Source organism: Salvelinus alpinus, chromosome 5, assembly GCF_045679555.1.
Source record: "Salvelinus alpinus chromosome 5, SLU_Salpinus.1, whole genome shotgun sequence".
In the NCBI taxonomy this organism is placed as follows: Eukaryota; Metazoa; Chordata; class Actinopteri; order Salmoniformes; family Salmonidae; genus Salvelinus; species Salvelinus alpinus.
In genome coordinates, this window is record NC_092090.1 from 13491893 (window position 1) to 13512102 (window position 20210).

The 20210-nt window shown below is 43.9% G+C and overlaps 1 protein-coding gene across 4 annotated transcripts in view; it reads left to right on the plus strand.

Moving 5' to 3' along the window:
* map2k5 (mitogen-activated protein kinase kinase 5) overlaps positions 1-20210 on the plus strand; it is a 100460-nt gene that overhangs the window by 35722 nt on the left and 44528 nt on the right. For all 4 annotated transcript variants that reach the window (XM_071400667.1, XM_071400665.1, XM_071400666.1 and 1 more), the window contains 9 exons: positions 5314-5353; positions 6832-6900; positions 7578-7659; positions 8294-8355; positions 11372-11420; positions 12312-12385; positions 15450-15500; positions 15751-15822; positions 18246-18275. In XM_071400667.1, the coding sequence (XP_071256768.1) occupies positions 5314-5353; positions 6832-6900; positions 7578-7659; positions 8294-8355; positions 11372-11420; positions 12312-12385; positions 15450-15500; positions 15751-15822; positions 18246-18275 (529 nt within the window). The remainder of the gene's footprint in view (positions 1-5313; positions 5354-6831; positions 6901-7577; positions 7660-8293; positions 8356-11371; positions 11421-12311; positions 12386-15449; positions 15501-15750; positions 15823-18245; positions 18276-20210) is intronic.

Here is a 20210-nt window from a genome sequence, read left to right on the forward strand (position 1 = left end):
ACAATTAGATGTTGTCCGCCAACTTTAATCCACACTGTGCAATGATTACCTCAAACACTAGACTACATTTTACACCTGACCTCAAGGGTATTACTTGGCATCTAAATCACTTGATTGGCTGAGGTACAGTAGGCTTAGTTCCTGACTTGTCTAGTTGTTGTTCAGGATCCTGTTGTCCTCCTGCTGTTTCTTGAAAGACAAGGACAATGTGGCTGAGCTTATCCAATCAGCCGCTTAATGAGGTTCAGTGGGGAGATCAGAGGAAGTCCAGGTGGAGCTTGGGGAGCCTATAGGAATCACTCTGGCATCTCTCTCTGCCCTCTGGTGTCATTGTCACATTATCACCACTGACCAAGACACACACACACGTACAGGCTTGGTGTCTGTCCTCTACTCACAGGGTTAGGGTTTAGTAACCTGTCTGTCTGTCAGTCAGACATTGTGTTTTGGTACACGGCCAGACTTACTGACTGCTACAGATGAAGGATCTTCATTTGAGACAGTTTGCTACAGCAGGAAAATAATCCAGCAGCAAATATGAATTATTATGTAGATTATAATGTATCAACATTTTTCTAGGGGTAGATACATGATACAAGGAAAAAATTCAAGTCTGACATTTCGAAGTGGAAATTACAAACTTCAGAAGCCTTTTTAAACCTCAAAATACACTACAAGTTTTAAATATGCTGCACTGCAGGAAAGTTCTCATGCAACAGGCTGATCAAATTAAGATCCTACATCTGTAGATGCTTAGGTTTCATTGTCTTGTCTGTCAGTGTGTTTGTTTTCTTCCATTCACACTGTGCTGTGTCTGATCCTGCATCTCCTCTAGTCTCCTCTGGTCTGTCTGTCCGTCTGTCTGTCTGTTCTGCATGTGAATCCCAGACCACTGCTTGTGCCTTCAGATGGTAATGTGTTGCACACAGCAGATGGAGAGAGAGCCCAGTGGTTCCTGGTCCCAGGCTGGGGACAGCAAGGGGACCCAGCGTGTGTGGATATCTGTACGAACACAGGGCGCTGCCCTAAGGGGAAAATAGGGCCTGTAATATCTGTTGTGTCCTATGTCACCTCTACCCTAAACACTTTTGGTTAATGTAAAACACAAACCCCTTTGACCGTCAAACATGCACAGAGGCTTTTTCCCCACAGAGTAACTGGACTATTACTGTAAATTGCTTTCTTTAAAAATCATTTGGTGGGCTTCTCTGTTGGGCTTTGTGTTTTGTACTGCTGCTATTATATGTCATAGTATGAAGTGTTGATAACCCAATGACATACATATTATATACACACACACACACACACACACACATGATTATCTATGCGTACTGTACACACACACACACACACAATTATCTATGCGTACTGTACACACACACACACATACTTACTGCCTCCAAGACTGTGGGGAGCAGACTGAATTGGCCACCGAATCATCCCCAGTTTTCAATTGGCTCATTCCTCCCCCCCTCTTCTCCCCTGTAACTATTCCTCAGGTCATTGCTGTAAATGAGAATGTGTCCTCAGTCAACTTACCTGCTAAAATAAGGGTGAGATAAATAAAACGCCCCACCCAGTCTCCTCATTTTAAAGTAGATGTTGTAATGTGATCGTGGTCTCCTCTGAAGAAGGTCATTACCTCTCCTCCGTCTCCCTATTGGCCTGGTTTATATTAAGCTTATCTAGTGTGAATAGCTCCACTTAAGGCTCTCCACCTTTTAACCCTTAACCCTGTTTATGACCCACGGCCATTTACACTCAATTGGATGTTGCTGACACCTTGGCTCTCCTCTGTGTCTCTGACCCGGTGATCCATCACTGTTGTCCCTTGTTTTTTTTTTATGACTTTCTACGCTCCCTCTCTGAGGTCCAGCCTGTCCTACGAGGTTATAAATAACTAGTGTGGGGACAGGTGGCCATTCCGTGCCTGATGGACCTGCGCAATTAGAACAAGCACATTTACATGCAGTTACATCCACTTAGACACCGGCGTGGCCTCTCCCAAAGTCCCCCAGCCTAGTTGTTTTCTTATTGATCTCTCCCATTGATTTAGACGTGGGGAGCAGGGACATTTCTGCCTGTTCATTTGTTAGTTGGTTACTCTATCTTAAGCTGGAGGCCATAAAGTAGGGTTGAAATGCCTGGTCTGTTTAGCACCTGACCACGTCAAGGTTTATTTAAGCTCTTTGTTTTAAACCTCTGTTTTCTCTCCTTTCTCTCCGGTCACTTTTCCTTCCCTCCATCACCTCTGTCTCTGCTTTTCCTTCCCTCCCTCCATCACTTCTGTCTCTGCTTTTCCTTCCCTCCATCGCCTCTGTCTCTGCTTTTCCTTCCCTCCATCACCTCTGTCTCTGCTTTTCTTTCCCTCCATCACCTCTGTCTCTGTTTTTCCTTCCCTCCATCACCTCTGTCTCTGCTTTTCTTTCCCTCCATCACCTCTGTCTCTGCTTTTCCTTCCCTCCATCACCTCTGTCTCTGCTTTTCCTTCCCTCCATCACTTCTGTCTCTGCTTTTCCTTCCCTCCATCACTTCTGTCTCTGCTTTTCCTTCCCTCCATCACCTCTGTCTCTGCTTTTCCTTCCCTCCATCACTTCTGTCTCTGCTTTTCCTTCCCTCCATCACTTCTGTCTCTGCTTTTCCTTCCCTCCATCACTTCTGTCTCTGCTTTTCCTTCCCTCCATCACCTCTGTCTCTGCTTTTCCTTCCCTCCATCACCTCTGTCTCTGCTTTTCCTTCCCTCCATCACATCTGTCTCTGCGTTTCCTTCCCTCCATCACCTCTGCCTCTGGTTTTAGTGGTCCCGGGTGACTGGGAAACTGACACCACTGATAAGCATGGGGATATAACCTCTGTTTATATTCATAGTTGTGGGTCTGTGTAATGTCCTCATCTTTGTGAGTTTATAGTGGTGTGGTCGTACCGGCTAGCCTCTTCATCTGCAGAGTGATATACTCTTAACTTAGGTAGGTCAGTCTCTGTTTGGCAGTCGTTCTGGTCGTTCTGGTCGGGCCGTCTCAGGTGAGGGTGTCTGGCTGGAAGAGAGGTCGCCTTGCCTGCCACCCCTGTGGCACTGTAAACCAACCGCTCCAGCCCTGACCGCCCGCTCGGGGGCCGCTTTAGAGAGCCGGCCAGGCCCATGAATACTGCATGGTGGAGCTTTTATTACACCAGGGGCTGGAGTGTAAATAAGATCCAGGCAATGGGGCACGTTTACTGGGGTCAGGACGGGGGGAAGAGGGGGGTGGGGACGGGCGGCTGGGTAACCTTGCTCCCAGGTCCTCTAGTCACCAGGCCTGTCACTGTAACTCACCGGTGGAGGGTTGGCCCTGAGGGGGGTCAAGGACAGTGCATCTACTGGGCCCACCACATCACAGGCTGCATGGAGGATAGAGACTGGAGTTAGACGACTCACTCACTCTAACAGTGAGGTTGGACTGTCGTCGTGTCATCACTCTGTTGGGGAGTAGAGGAGGGCATTCTGGGGAACATTAGGCTACTAAAATGCCTGGTATAAGTGACACACTCATCCTGAGGGGACTGTTATCTCACCTGTTAGATTTAAATGTGATCTTGTATCTTCACAACAACTGTTGTTATGGTTCATTAGTGACAGAATGGTGCAGACGTGAGAAAAGAGAGGTTATCCTCCAAACAGTTACTAATCACGACAGGCACAAAGATGTGTCATCGTAAAGAAACATCTTCCTGAGTGAGTCAGCAGTTTTCTTTTTTGTGAACCTGAACATGTTCAGCGTGATAAAATAATGATTACTTGCTCTGTTCGTTTGCTACACACAGAATCAGTCCAATCAGTATTTAACATCTCTGGCTCTCCGCTCCGGTCTCAATTAACTTCTTCATCTTGTCTTAATTAAGAACCAGTAGTCGTGCTTAATTGATATTGATTGTAGCTTAAAGGAGGAGTAACACATCAAAACTAAAAGGTTAGTTGGTAGAGCATGGCGCTTGCAACGCCAGGGTTGTGGGTTCATTCCCCACGGGGGGACCAGGATGAATATGTATGAACTTTCCAATTTGTAAGTCGCTCTGGATAAGAGCGTCTGCTAAATGACTTAAATGTAAATGTAAATGTTAAAGTTTGCCTGAAATACACCGAGTCTTTTTACAGACCTGAAGGAGTGTTCACTTGAAAACAGCCAGGGGTGGGAAGAGTTGTAACTGTTCCTCTGAATGACCTGTGTGCTTGATGCATTATAATGCCTTCATGCATTTAAGACTCAGCTCTAATTAGGACCCAGTAGCTGACATGAATGCTTATAGCAAAACCTTATGATACAAAGTTGTTACATATATAAAGCTAAAACCCAGTTAAAAACTCCATTGTCAATAAGTATCTAAGTAGAAACAGTATGTCGGTAGGTTCAGCGCTGAGTGCCCGGCATACGAGGGATAGTCTGTTTGTCCTGACTGGAGGGTGGTTATCAGACGACCCAGACGAGACACTAAGAGGTGTCATTAATTAAAGGGCCAGTTTAGAGGTGTAACACGATCCTCCTATCTACCACGCATTAATCACACACCCTGGTCTGAGCTCATACACGCCGGCCTACCCTGTTTGACAGGTGAAACCGCAGGAGGTATCCAGTATACCTGGCTGTCGTAAACAAACTGGTGAACTGGGCTGGTGACGTACGCCCTCCCTGTGGCCCTCACCCCCGGCAGCTGTTCTACGGGGACAAGAGGATTGGATGTTGAGACATTGGCGCTTTTGGTAAACCGACCCTCTTGGCCGGTAACCAAACCCGACGGTGGGCATTAAGGAGTTTCATAATTAAATCATTAAGGTCGGCTAGGCCAGCCGGCGCTCCTTGGCTGTTTGGTTTACCTGCCACCTGAAACCTGTCTGGAGAACTGTGACGATACAGGACTGACTGGGCTCAATGGCCATGTGTCATGAAGGCTATTGTTTTGACCTCTGACCTTTTTAATGATGGAAATACTGTCAGACTAAGAGACATGTTGTCATGCTCATTTGGATTCTACGATTTCCTTTATGACAACACCCCTTTCTTCATGTTATAACTCACCAACTAGGAAAACTGTGGATGGCTGATTTGAACAAGCATGTTTAGTCTGGCCCTCTCTACTGTATGTCCATTCTGAATGTTGTGATGTTCATCCAAATCCTTTTCCACTCAACATATTTTCATTCACATGATGACTTTAAAGGCCCGGATGAATGAACAGTAACAGGGGTGTTTTAATGTGTGAAATAGTTTAGTAGGGACTTTACTGAAGCTCTGGCGTTCGTTGGGCTATGTTCATGTTTCCTCTCTTTCTCTCCCACAGAGCGTACCATCTTCTCGGGAACAGAGTGTTGGCGGTGAAGGTGAGATCAACAGCTGTAACCTTTACCTGGGCACCTCTCCTTTTACCAAATCACCTTCAACTACACTAGTCTTCTTCTGTATCTCTACCTCTGTCCTTTTCCCTCCCTCTTTCATTTTCTATGCTTCTCAACCTCTGTGATCCCCCCCCCCCCCCTCTCATTGGTTCATTCATCCACTTTGTTCTCATGCTCTGTAATTCTACCAGTAATCTAATCTATTGGAGTGGAATGGAAGGTAGATGTAATGGGTACCTCCTTGACCCTCGTTACATGTAGCTACTCCCTGCTCTCTCTAGCCTGTAATCAATGATGTTTACATGTAGCTACTCCCTTCTCTCTCTAACCTGTAATCAATGATGTTTACATGTAGCTACTCCCTTCTCTCTCTAGCCTGTAATCAATGATGTTTACATGTAGCTACTCCCTTCTGTCTCTAACCTGTAATCAATGATGTTTACATGTAGCTACTCCCTTCTCTCTCTAGCCTGTAATCAATGATGTTTACATGTAGCTACTCCCTTCTCTCTCTAGCCTGTAATCAATGATGTTTACATGTAGCTACTCCCTTCTGTCTCTAACCTGTAATCAATGATGTTTACATGTAGCTACTCCCTTCTGTCTCTAACCTGTAATCAATGATGTTTACATGTAGCTACTCCCTTCTCTCACTAGCCTGTAATCAATGATGTTTACATGTAGCTACTCCCTTCTCTCTCTAGCCTGTAATCAATGATGTTTACATGTAGCTACTCCCTTCTCTCTCTAGCCTGTAATCAATGATGTTTACATGTAGCTACTCCCTTCTCTCTCTAGCCTGTAATCAATGATGTTTACATGTAGCTACTCCCTTCTCTCTCTAACCTGTAATCAATGATGTTTACATGTAGCTACTCCCTTCTCTCTCTAGCCTGTAATCAATGATGTTTACATGTAGCTACTCCCTTCTCTCTCTAGTCTGTAATCAATGATGTTTACATGTAGCTACTCCCTTCTCTCTCTAACCTGTAATCAATGATGTTTACATGTAGCTACTCCCTTCTCTCTCTAGCCTGTAATCAAGGATGTTTACATTTAGCTACTCCCTTCTCTCTCTAACCTGTAATCAATGATAAGCTGCAAGTTTAGCTAATCTTTGCTAATGCTAGCGTGCCACTGCTGTAGCTATTAGCTAAGCTCAGTGCAGCCAGATCAAAATTCACACCCCTGGTAGTGCCCATTTACCGTACGGTATCCACACTGTCCAGATAGGTTGGCATGAAAGAATCATGAGTTTCTCTACAAGGTTTCTAGGTCATGTGTTACCACCAGTGCAGGATTATTTTGACCCATAGTTCCATTATAATTATAATGTACATTGCTTTAAATGTTTCTGTGTGTGTTTTTGAAGTGCATTAGCGGTGTGTGCGTGCTAGCATATTAACCTGTGCACGTGTATGTTACACTGGTATCTCATTTGGGCTGTGCTTGTGACTTTACAGGTCATTCCTCTGGACATCACAGTGGAGCTACAGAAACAGATCATGTCCGAGTTGGAGATCCTCTACAAGGTCAGCTTCTATTCTCTAGAGCCCCAAACTGGTCAAATCTCTTCCCCAACTGGCCCAAATCATGTAGTCAAATCTCTCCCCCAACTGGCCCAAATCATGTAGTCAAATCTCTCCCCCAACTGGCCCAAATCATGTAGTCAAATCTCTCCCTCAACTGGCCCAAATCATGTAGTCAAATCTCTCCCGCAACTGGCCCAAATCATGTAGTCAAATCTCTCCCTCGACTGGCCCAAATCATATAGTCAAATCTCTCCCTCAACTGTCCCAAATCATGTAGTCAAATCTCTCCCTCGACTGGCCCAAATCATGTAGTCAAATCTCTCCCGCAACTGTCCCAAATCATGTAGTCAAATCTCTCCCCCAGCTGAAGCCTCTCTTATCAGACCTGCAGTGTTTAGTCTACTCTATGTTACTTTAGACTAGTTCATGGAGCACCTTTTATCTGAGTGGATCTCCTCTCCTCCTGCGTGTCAAGCCAGGGATTGTCGAAATACGCACGAGGCAGGAACACGTGATTGCTGATAAGCCCTCTCAATAATTTACCCCAGATCTCTCCTTTTCTTCTGAGGTAGACTGTGAAATGGGCTAACTAAACAGTTCAACAATAAATACTGCAACATGCATCAATGTTAATTAATGAGTGGATGAACTGTGTTAATTGTCTTTTCGTTTTACAGTGTGATTCCTCCTACATCATAACCTTCTACAGTGCCTTCTTTGTGGAGAACAGGATCTCCATATGCACAGAGTACATGGACGGTGAGTGTTGAGGCTGGGGTTAGGGTTAGCGGTGGGGTTAGCGTTAGCGCTGGGGTTAGCGCTGGGGTTAGCGTTAGCGCTGGGGTTAGCATTAGCGCCAGTACTGGGGTTAGGGTTAGCGCTGGGGTTAGCGTTAGCGCCGGGGCTGCGGTTAGCGTTAGCGCCAATACTGGGGTTAGGGTTAGCGCTGGGGTTAGCGTTAGCGCCGGGGCTGCGGTTAGCGTTAGCGCCAATACTGGGGTTAGGGTTAGCGCTGGGGTTAGCGTTAGCGCCAGGGCTGCGGTTTGTGCTGAGGCTGTGGCTAGTGCTGAGGCTGTGGCTAGCAGAGGCCTTTACTCCACTCCCATCCAGAGCTCTATGAAAGCTGGAATGCCAAACCTCTTACCACCCTGTATCCATTTACACTTCTACTTAGAGGAAGACTGTCATCTTCAGTGGCTGGGGGCTAGGATGCATCTTTGCTAAAAGCTACAAGGGTGGGAGTGTGTGTGCGTGAATTTAACACAGTGATTTCTCAGTTATAACACATTGTCTCCCTCGATGGACGACCTGTCAGCATGCGTCCATCAACACTGAACGGTGTGCGTGTGTGTGGTGTGTGTGTGTGTGTGTGTGTGCGTGTGTGTGTGTGCAGGTGGCTCTCTGGACGTATACAGGAGGATTCCAGAACATGTGTTGGGTAGGATCTCTGTGGCGGTGAGTGAACAGCCTTTCAGCTCTCAAACCAACTGACCACAGCTATTTAAAATGAGACTCTCATATTCTATAACTGACCACAGCTATTTAAAATGAGACTCTCATATTCTATAACTGACCACAACTATTTAAAATGAGACTCTCATATTCTATAACTGACCACAACTATTTAAAATGAGACTCTCATATTCTATAACTGACCACAACTATTTAAAATGAGACTTTCATATTCTATAACTGACCACAGCTATTTAAAATGAGACTCTCATATTCTATAACTGACCACAACTATTTAAAATGAGACTATCATATTCTATAACTGACCACAACTATTTAAAATGAGACTATCATTCTGTAAAGCATCACCTAGGAAGACAATGGACCAGGTAGCTTTGTATGGGAATTGCGGGTTTGACGAATTGGCTACAATTCATCATTCTATCCAATTCAGTAAATAATAACTCAATTAATAACTTTGAGACTTTTGCGGGTAAAGTTGACCCATTTTGGCAAGTGTGGCCAACAGGTGTGAATCTCCCAAGTAGCCTTCATCAGTGAGAAAGGGATGAAATGGACAGACTCTCTCTCACACACACACACACACACACACACACACACACACACACACACACACACACACACACACACACACACACACACACACACACACACACACACACACACATACATCACAGAGGAGCGTTTGATTCAGCCTAACGTGGGTGTTTCCACCTCTATTAGCTCCTCTCCCTCTGATTCAGCCTGTAATCAAACATTGACAGCTATTTAGTCAGCGTTAATTCTAATTCACAGCTCTCCTCCCTCTCTTCCCCCTCTCTCACTGTCAGAGCTGTTAATTATCGCTGGGAAAAGCACCCGGGAGGGCGAGATGGATGCTGCGTACGCACACCAGTTGTTTTGGCACCAGAGCCACAGTCCAATCAGATCGTTTGATTCTGTCTGAATTGAGAAGTCGATTTGGCACCAGAGCCACAGTCCAATCAGATCGTTTGATTTTGTCTGAATTGAGAAGTAGATTTGGCACCAGAGCCACAGTCCAATCAGATCGTTTGATTCTGTCTGAATTGAGAAGTAGATTTGGCACCAGAGCCACAGTCCAATCAGATCGTTTGATTCTGTCTGAATTGAGAAGTAGATTTGGCACGTTGTTCTGTGGTCGAATCTTCTTTCTCAATAATAAACCAAAATATGTGAATCCTTAAAGTCTTTGCTGCTCGCTGTCGTCATTTAAAAGCAAATGGTTTTGATATCAAGAACGTAGCGATACACAGTAGCTATGCAACTCTGTTGCTCTGGACTAATAGGTGTGTTTGTACAGTCCATGATCAATGAGCAGATACATGGCCTTCACACAGTATTCACACCCCTTGACTTATTCCACATGTTGTGTTCCAGCCTGAATTTCAAAATGGATTAAATAGAGTTGTTGTTTTTTACACTGGCCTACACACAATACCCCATCGTGTCAGTGGAACTATGATTTTAGACATTTTTTACATATTAAAGCTGAAATGTCTTGAGTCAATAAGTATTCAACCCCTTTGTTATGACCTAAATAAGTTCATCAGTAAAATGGTGCTTAACAAGTCACACTAAGTTGCATGGACTCACTCTGTGTGCAATAATAGTGTTTAACATGATTTTTGAATTAATACCTCATCTCTGTACCCCACATATACAATTATCTCTACGGTCGCTCAGTCGAGCAGTGAATTTCAAACACAGATTCAACCACAAAGACCAGGGAGATTTTCCAATCCTCACAAAGAAGGGCACTGATTGGTAGACATTGAATATCCCTTTGAGCATGGTGAAGTTATTTATTTCCCTTTGGATGGTGTATCAATACACCCAGTCACTACAGAGATACAGGCGTCCTTCCTAACTCAGAGGAAGGAAACCGCTCAGGGATTTCAAAATGTGGCCAATGGTGACTTTAAAACAGTTACAGAGTTTAATGGCTGTGCTAGGAGAAAACTGAGGATGGATCAACATTATTGTAGTTACTCCACAATACTAACCTAAATGACAGTGAAAAGAAGGAAGCCTGTACATAGTAAAAATATCCCAAAACATGCATCCTGTTTGCAACAAGGCAATAAAGTAATACTGCAAAAAATTGTCAAAGCAATTCACTTTTTGTCCTCAATACAAAGTGTTATGTTTGGGGCAAATCCAATACAACACCTTACTGAGTACCACTCTCCATATTTTCAAGCATAGTGGTGGCTGCATCATGTTATGGGTATGCTTGTAATCCTTAATTAAGGATTGGGGATTTTTCAGGATAAAAAAGAAATGGAATGGCGCCAAGCACAGGCAAATACCTAGAGGAAAACCTGGTTCAATCTGCTTTCCACCAGACACTGGGAGATAAATTCACCTTTCAGCAGGACAATAACCTAAAACACAAGGCCAAATCTACACTGGACTTGCTTACGAAAAAGACAGTGAATGTTCCTGAGTGGCCGAGTTACAGTTTTGACTTAAATCTACTTGAAAATCTATGGCAAGTACTGAAAATATTTGTCTAAAAGTGATCAAAAAACAGTGACAGAGCTTGAAGAATTTTGAAAAAATAATAATGGGCAAGTGTTGTACAATTTAGGTGTGGAAAGATGTGAGAGACTTACACAGAAAGACTCACAGGCAAAGGTGCTTCTACAAAGTATTGACTCTGTGGTGTGAATATTTAAGTAAATTAGATATTTCTGTATTTGATTTTCATTACATTTGCTAAAGTTCCTAAAAACATGTTTTCTCTTTGACATTTTAGGGTATTGTGTGTAGATGGGTGAGAAAAAAAAAAATATTTAATGGATTTTGAATTCAGGCTGTAACAACAAAATGGGGAATAAGTCAAGGCCAAAGGGTGTGAATACTTTCTGAAGGTCCTGTATATAAATGGTTAACCAAATGAGTTAGCCCACCAGTGTCTGAAAGCAGTGGTTTTGGGTATTGGTGAATTCTGAACTCCATATCTATCTGTCTTCAGGTAGTGAAAGGCCTAACCTATCTATGGAGCCTGAAGATTCTTCACAGAGGTCAGTGATGTGGAAGGTAGTAGATTCTACAGAGGTCAGTGAGGTGAAAGGTAGTAGATTCTACAGAGGTCAGTGAGGTGAAAGGTAGTAGATTCTACAGAGGTCAGTGAGGTGAAAGGTAGTAGATTCTACAGAGGTCAGTGAGGTGAAAGGTAGTAGATTCTACAGAGGTCAGTGAGGTGAAAGGTAGTAGATTCTACAGAGGTCAGTGAGGTGAAAGGTAGTAGATTCTACAGAGGTCAGTGAGGTGAAAGGTAGTAGATTCTACAGAGGTCAGTGACGTGAAAGGTATACGTAGAATATCATGAAATGAGATACTGTCATTATGCTGTATACAGTACAGATCTTAATTTGATCACTTTTGTCACAGAATCTTCCTGCGCAGCAGAAAATGTAACTTAGTAGTGTATTCAAGGTTTAAAATGGCTTCTAAAGTTTGTAATTTCCACTTTAAAATGTCAGACTTGATTTGCCCCCCCCCAAAAATGAATCTCAATAATAATAATCATTTCCTGTTGCTGCAGGATAATCATTTCCTGTTGCTGCAGGATAATAATTTCCTGTTGCTGCAGGATAATCATGTCCTGTTGCTGCAGGATAATCATGTCCTGTTGCTGCAGGATAATCATGTCCTGTTGCTGCAGGATAATCATGTCCTGTTGCTGCAGGATAATCATGTCCTGTTGCTGCAGGATAATCATGTCCTGTTGCTGCAGGATAATCATGTCCTGTTGCTGCAGGATAATCATGTCCTGTTGCTGCAGGATTATCATGTCCTGTTGCTGCAGGATCATTTTCTTGCTGGGAGAAACTGGTCAAATGAAGATATAACATGAGTACAGTCTGATTGGCGGAGGTAGCAGCTGTTACTCTATGTACTTGTCTCTGTAGACGTCAAGCCTTCCAACATGCTGGTCAACACTAGAGGTCAAGTGAAGCTCTGTGACTTTGGAGTCAGCACGCAGGTACAGTCCCCCGTGTGTGTCTCTGTTTGTCTCTCTCTGTATGTGTGTGTTTGTCTCTCTCTCTGTGTGTGTCTCTCTCTCTCCCTCTCTCTGTGTGTCTCTCTCTCTGTGTGTCTCTCTCCGTGTGTGTGTCTCTCTCTCTGTGTGTCTCTCTCTCTGTGTGTCTCTCTCTCTGTGTGTCTCTCTCTCTGTGTGTCTCTCTCTGTGTGTCTCTCTCTCTGTGTGTCTCTCTCTGTGTGTCTCTCTCTCTCTGTGTGTCTCTCTCTCTCTGTGTGTCTCTCTCTCTGTGTGTCTCTCTCTCTGTGTGTCTCTCTCTCTCCCTCTCTCTGTGTGTTTGTCTCTCTCTCTCTGTGTCTCTCTCTCTGTGTGTGTCTCTCTCTGTGTGTGTGTGTGTGTGTGTGTGTCTCTGTCTCTCTCTCTCTCTCTCTGTGTGTGTGTCTCTCTCTCTCTCTCTCTCTGTGTGTAGTCGACCTGTCAATCTGGACCTATTCATTGTGTCCTCACGACAGTGGAAGCACCTTGAGGGACAGCCTCTCACATTAACTTCCTCACTACCATTGTTCCACAGGCACTCGAAAACATGCACTTGTTATAATTACTACTCACAAACACATACACACACATACACATACACACACACACAACGCCAAAGCTTCATTGATATGCCTTTGATGGACGTGGCAAGAGCGTGGCTAGGCAGACAATAGCTAAGATGTGTGTGTGTCTGTGTGTCATGTCATTACGTCACCAAGGGACAGCCCTTCCAACTCCCCCAAAGACCCCTGGGAATAACTCCCCCCTACTCTCTCTCACCCTGTCACCCCCACGCCCCAATTTTAATTAATTTTCATCCCTCTCTCCTTGGAGATGTGAAACAGCGTTGACCCCTGCACAGGCTTCTGAATACTAGCTTTACCTCCACACACACACTGCCCTGTAGGAAGGTCAGTGTCTCTGCCTTCCCTGAGCAGGACCTTCCCTCCAAACACAGGAGCCATCAGGGAACACAATCATTCACTCATTATCACAGCCCTGTCATCCATGGCATGTCCCATTGTGCTCACACACACACTCCGACGTCCCCACGTCCTCATCCTAGTCCCCTGTGAGAGGGCTGGGAACAGACCACAGTAACACTGACGTTTCAATAGATTTGGGTATGTAAGTCAGGAAGGGAAAGGAGATGGAGATGGGAGCGGTACTTAATGTAGGACAAACGGTCTCTGCCATGCCGACTTTTGTTTCAGTTATAGCCATCTTGTTTCAGTTATAGCCATCTTGTTTCAGTTATAGCCATCTTGTTTCAGTTATAGCCATCACTATGGCCATCTTGTTTCAGTTATAGTCATTTTGTTTCTGTTATAGCCACCTTGTTTCAGTTATAGCCACCTTGTTTCAGTTATAGCCATCTTGTTTCAGTTATAGCCATCACTATGGCCATCTTGTTTCAGTTATAGTCATTTTGTTTCTGTTATAGCCATCTTGTTTCAGTTATAGCCATCTTGTTTCAGTTATAGCCATCTTGTTTCTGTTATAGCCATCTTGTTTCTGTTATAGCCATCTTGTTTCAGTTATAGCCATCATGTTTCAGTTATAGCCATCTTGTTTCAGTTATAGCCATCACTATGGCCATCTTGTTTCAGTTATAGCCATCTTGTTTCAGTTATAGCCATCTTGTTTCAGTTATAGCCATCTTGTTTCAGTTATAGCCATCTTGTTTCAGTTATAGTCATCTTGTTTCAGTTATAGCCACCTTGTTTCAATTATAGCCATCTTGTTTCAGTTATAGCCATTTTGTTTCAGTTATAGTCATTTTGTTTCAGTTATAGCCATCACTATGGCCACCTTGTTTCAGTTATAGCCATCTTGTTTCAGTTGTAGCCATCTTGTTTCAGTTATAGCCATCTTGTTTCAGTTGTAGCCATCTTGTTTCAGTTATAGCCACCTTGTTTCAGCTGTAGCCATCTTGTTTCAGTTATAGCCATCTTGTTTCAGTTATAGCCATCTTGTTTCAGTTATAGTCATTTTGTTTCAGTTATAGCCATCTTGTTTCAGTTATAGCCATCTTGTTTCAGTTATAGCCATCTTGTTTCAGTTATAGCCATCACTATGGCCACCTTGTTTCAGTTATAGCCATCTTGTTTCAGTTATAGCCATCTTGTTTCAGTTATAGCCATCTTGTTTCAGTTATAGCCATCACTATGGCCACCTTGTTTCAGGTGTAGCCATCTTGTTTCAGTTATAGCCACCTTGTTTCAATTATAGCCATCTTGTTTCAGTTATAGCCATTTTGTTTCAGTTATAGTCATTTGGTTTCAGTTATAGCCATCACTATGGCCACCTTGTTTCAGTTATAGCCATCTTGTTTCAGTTGTAGCCATCTTGTTTCAGTTGTAGCCATCTTGTTTCAGTTGTAGCCATCTTGTTTCAGTTGTAGCCATCTTGTTTCAGTTGTAACCATCTTGTTTCAGTTGTAGCCATCTTGTTTCAGTTGTAGCCATCTTGTTTCAGTTGTAGCCATCTTGTTTCAGTTGTAGCCATCTTGTTTCAGTTATAGCCATCTTGTTTCAGTTATAGCCATCACTATGGCCACCTTGTTTCAGGTGTAGCCATCTTGTTTCAGTTATAGCCATCTTGTTTCAGTTATAGCCATCTTGTTTCAGTTATAGCCACCTTGTTTCAGTTATAGCCACCTTGTTTCAGTTATAGCCATCACTATGGTCATTTTCCTATACAGTAATATAATAGCATGTATTGTAATGTATGTAATGTATTGTTTTGTTATGTAATGTATTGTAATGTAATGTAATGATGCCATATACAGTGTAATGTGAAGTGTACTTTTCCCATAAACAAATCAATTTGCTGGTTTGCTATAATTTGGACAAAACTGAATGACCTTTAAGAATATGGTACAGTCTGTTCTCATGTGAAACAGTTGGACAAATCGACTGGAAGACAAAAGTAATGCACAAGTATTTTGCTCAGTCAATTGTTACTGAGGGAAAGAGAGAAACCTATTCACCCATCTACAGTTTATCAATCTAACCTCTTTTGTTTGCAGTTGGTGAATTCCATCGCCAAGACGTATGTGGGAACTAACGCCTACATGGCAGTAAGTAGACCTAATATGAATACATTTGGGTGGTAATTGGACGTCTTGGTGAAAGAGGCTCTGGATGTTGTGTTTGGGGGCCTTTGTGCCAGCCTTGAAAATGTTCTAGGAGAAACATTGACAGGACACATCTGATCAAGCAGTAACCACAAATGGCTCAGTTGAACACAGTATAGCATAGCACAAAGTTTCCTACATCTCAAGTCAACCACAGCATACCTCATCTGACCCCCTTGTTTGTACCCCGCAGCCGGAGAGGATATCTGGGGAGCAGTATGGCATCCATTCAGATGTCTGGAGCGTGGGCATCTCCTTCATGGAGGTGATTGCAGAGTGCAGGTGTTTGTGTGTGTCTCTCTGTGTCTGTGATTGCAGAGTGCAGGCGTTTGTGTGTGTCTGTGTGTCTGTGATTGCAGAGTGCAGGTGTGTCTGTGTGTCTGTGATTGCAGAGTGCAGGCGTTTGTGTGTGTCTCTCTGTGTCTGTGATTGCAGAGTGCAGGCGTTTGTGTGTGTCTCTCTGTGTCTGTGATTGCAGAGTGCAGGCGTTTGTGTGTGTCTCTCTGTGTCTGTGATTGCAGAGTGCAGGCGTTTGTGTGTGTCTCTCTGTGTCTGTGATTGCAGAGTGCAGGCGTTTGTGTGTGTCTCTCTGTGTCTGTGATTGCAGAGTGCAGGTGTTTGTGTGTTTCTCTCTGTGTCTGTGATTGCAGAGTGCAGGCGTTTGTGTGTGTCTCTCTGTGTCTGTGATTGCAGAGTGCAGGTGTTTGTGTGTTTCTCTCTGTGTCTGTGATTGCAGAGTCCATGTGTTTGTGTGTGTCTGTGATTGCAGAGTGCATGTGTTTGTGTGTGTCTGTGATTGCAGAGTGCAGGTGTTTGTGTGTGTCTGTGATTGCAGAGTGCATGTGTTTGTGTGTGTCTGTGATTGCAGAGTCCATGTGTTTGTGTGTGTCTGTGATTGCAGAGTGCATGTGTTTGTGTGTGTCTGTGATTGCAGAGTCCATGTGTTTGTGTGTGTCTGTGATTGCAGAGTGCAGGTGTTTGTGTGTGTGTGTCTGTGATTGCAGAGTGCAGGTGTCTGTGTCTCAAGGGGCTCCATTTTAGAATAAGGTTTTTATTTCAATACTACATTTGGCCAGGCCCTGTCGTCCCCATTGACACCTATTGATTCTCAATCTATTCCTGTCAAGGACTCCTATTTCCACAAGTCTGACAAACGCTTTACCCTCTCTGGCCTCTACACTGTTTGTCAATACCGTTGAATATTATCACCGTTGTGACCGTAAGGGATGGGGCTGCGGAAAATAACAGTCTGTCTGAATTATCGACACAATCTCAGTTTGATCAAGATAGAGTTTTCTGGCCACAGGATCAAAGCCCTTTCCTCTTTGTGAATCGTTAGCGCGCGAGAGAGAACCATACAGGTAAGTGTGCATTAGTCTAAATGAAACGGCTTTTAAACTCTCCTCTTAATTTGGATTAATCTGTTGTCGCTAGCAGTCGGTCCACGTTCAAGGCCAGCGTGGGTTTTCCCGTGTATTGACATTGTCGTAATAACATGATGGCGCCAACATCATCAGAGATAAAACCAAGATTAAAGACGCCAGGCGCAACGCAAAGTGAATTGCCAAATGTCACGAGCGGGTTGGATATTTTCCAGTGTAGTCATACATCACATGAATCCATCGTTCCAATCTCTCTGCTTATCCCTCTGTTCTCGGCAGGGGGGTGGTTGTGGTTGCAGGGGGTGTTATTAACTAATAGCAGAGGTTCTTTGAGGAAGGGGGTTATTCGACGGGGGCGCATTGAGCCCTTCTCAAAGACTGGCCTCTCTAATCTGGAACACGCTAGTCTGCCTCCATGAGGAGATTAGACCACCTGTGAACTCCTATTAACAGGCATTTCCACCACAGTCCTAAAACAAGTCCAGGCAACCCTGATCTTGTGGTTCAACCACATTTAAACTGACACTTCATATTCCTGATGCTCCCTGTACACCTGCTTACTAAACTTCCTCCCCTTTCTAATTCTCTTCCAATAGTCTTTTTTTATATATATATATTTCATTTTTATTTATTTCTTGCATTTTTGTTTATATATGTATGTATGTATTTGTATTTTTACCCCTTTTTCTCCCCAATTTCGTGGTATCCAATTGATAGTTAGTCTTGTCTCATCGCTGCAACTCCCGTATGGACTCTGGAGAGGCGAAGGTCGAGAGCCGTGCATCCTCCGAAACACGACCCAGCCAAGCTGCACTGCTTCTTGACTTAATGCCCACTTAACCCGGAAGCCAGCCGCACCAATGTGTCGGAGGAAACACCGTACACCTGGTGACCGTGTAAGCGTGCACTGCGCCCGGCCCGCCACAGGAGTCGCTAGTGCGCGATGGGACAAGGACATCCCTGCCGGCCAAACCCTCCCCTAACCCGGACGACGCTGGGCCAATTGTGCGCCGCCCCATGGGTCTCCTGGTCACGGCCGGTAGCGACAGAGCCTGGACTCAAACCCAGAATCTCTAGTGGCACAGCTAGCACTGTGATGCAGAGCCTTAGACCACTGAGACTGAGCCTGGACTCGAACCCAGAGTCTCTAGTGGCACAGCTAGCACTGTGATGCAGAGCCTTAGACCATTGCACCAGTCAGGAGGCCCCTGTAACTGAACTGTTGATAGTCCCGGTTGGCCTGTTTATTATTTTCGCAGGATGCCTTTGTCGTCACCCTTATTGTCGTGTTTTTCTCTTTCTACAGTTGGCACTGGGCGCTTTTCCCTATCCACAGGTGAGTCCCTTCCTCACTACATTCCATGCACATGGCATCATGTTTAGCTATGTAGAAGCCACACAGTAAGGTGTCATGACAACATATGGTCATAGGGTCTTTCTCATTCCTTTATTCTGTTTGTGATGTCACTGGTGGTCCGGTAGTGACTCTCTTATCCATTCTCCATGTTGATCCTACTCCTACAATCCTGCTCATCTTCAAATGTAATTGCTGAGCCACAGAAGAGGTCTGCTGAATCCCATCAGCTCTTTAATTAGGCCCTAATGAGGGCTTAGTAGCATAATCCTCCTCTGAGCATGCTGAACTTGGTTACCTCCCGTGACTGGCTGCACGGCGGACATCTTGGAAAGCCATGTGGATGGTGGCTGTAATGGTGGTTAATGAGTCCATTCTTAGAGTGTTGTTTATGATGTGTCACTGGACAAAAAGGTCTTCTCACTTGATCAAGAGTGACCTTTCTGAAAGGTCAGCTGGCTTTGTGACATCTACTTCATCCATTGTGTGCTTCAACTACTCCGACTGACTTTCCAGTATTCATTCTTCTGAGAGGAAAATGGAATGACGAGACAAAATGGCTACTGAGTATGTAGAACATTCTATAAACCTCCAAACACTAACATGTAAGTCTCTCTGGATAAGAGCGTCTGCTAAATGACTAACATGTAAGTCTCTCTGGATAAGAGTGTCTGCTAAATGACTAACATGTAAGTCTCTCTGGATAAGAGCGTCTGCTAAATGACTAACATGTAAGTCTCTCTGGATAAGAGCGTCTGCTAAATGACTAACATGTAAGTCTCTCTGGATAAGAGTGTCTGCTAAATGACTAACATGTAAGTCTCTCTGGATAAGAGCGTCTGCTAAATGACTAACATGTAAGTCTCTCTGGATAAGAGCATCTGCTAAATGACTAACATGTAAGTCTCTCTGGATAAGAGCGTCTGCTAAATGACTAACATGTAAGTCTCTCTGGATAAGAGTGTCTGCTAAATGACTAACATGTAAGTCTCTCTGGATAAGAGTGTCTGCTAAATGACTAACATGTAAGTCTCTCTGGATAAGAGTGTCTGCTAAATGACTAACATGTAAGTCTCTGGATAAGAGCGTCTGCTAAATGACTAACATGTAAGTCTCTCTGGATAAGAGCGTCTGCTAAATGACTAACATGTAAGTCTCTGGATAAGAGCGTCTGCTAAATGACTAACATGTCAGATGTAATGAAAGCATCAATCAGCAGATGAAACAATAACAAAGCGTACTCCCCGCCCCTGTTTCTGTAAATAGCTGAGGAATTGGGGCTAGATAAATCTAACCACTGTTACATCCATAACTCTGTCTATGAATTTAAGGACTGACCTATCAAAATGATAGTTTTAACGATGTTGTGAGGTTTTATAGTGTTTATTTACAAACATTGGAGAAAAACAAGCTTATGTTGGGTTCAGATGGGGAACAACAGTTGAACTAAGTTCATGAGACATTTATAAGTTATATTCTCCAACAATCAATCAGTACATATTATTCATTTAGATGTCCAAAAATGGATGAAGCAACTGCATATTGGCATTTTTTTTGAAGGGACATTAAGTTCTACAATGCACTTTTCAGGTCCGTGTCTCGATGTCCCAATCCATCAACCGTTGCTAAGGCAATACGTTGTGCCTTTTTAATCGTCAACACAACTTCCTCTTACGTTTCTCATGCTCAAGAACAAGATATTATTATTTAAAGTCAAATGTCGATGGACTGCCCCTTTAATAATGTGACTCATAAGGTACACAGTTTCCAAGCTGTGAAATGTAAACTCCATGGAGGCTGATTTTAAAGGAGCCCAGTGGGCTAGAGCCGAGCGCTGGTACCATTAGTCCAAGCTCTGCGCTGGTGACCGCTTTGTTTCCCAACGCTAATTAACCCAACAGGCACGCTGCGAACCAA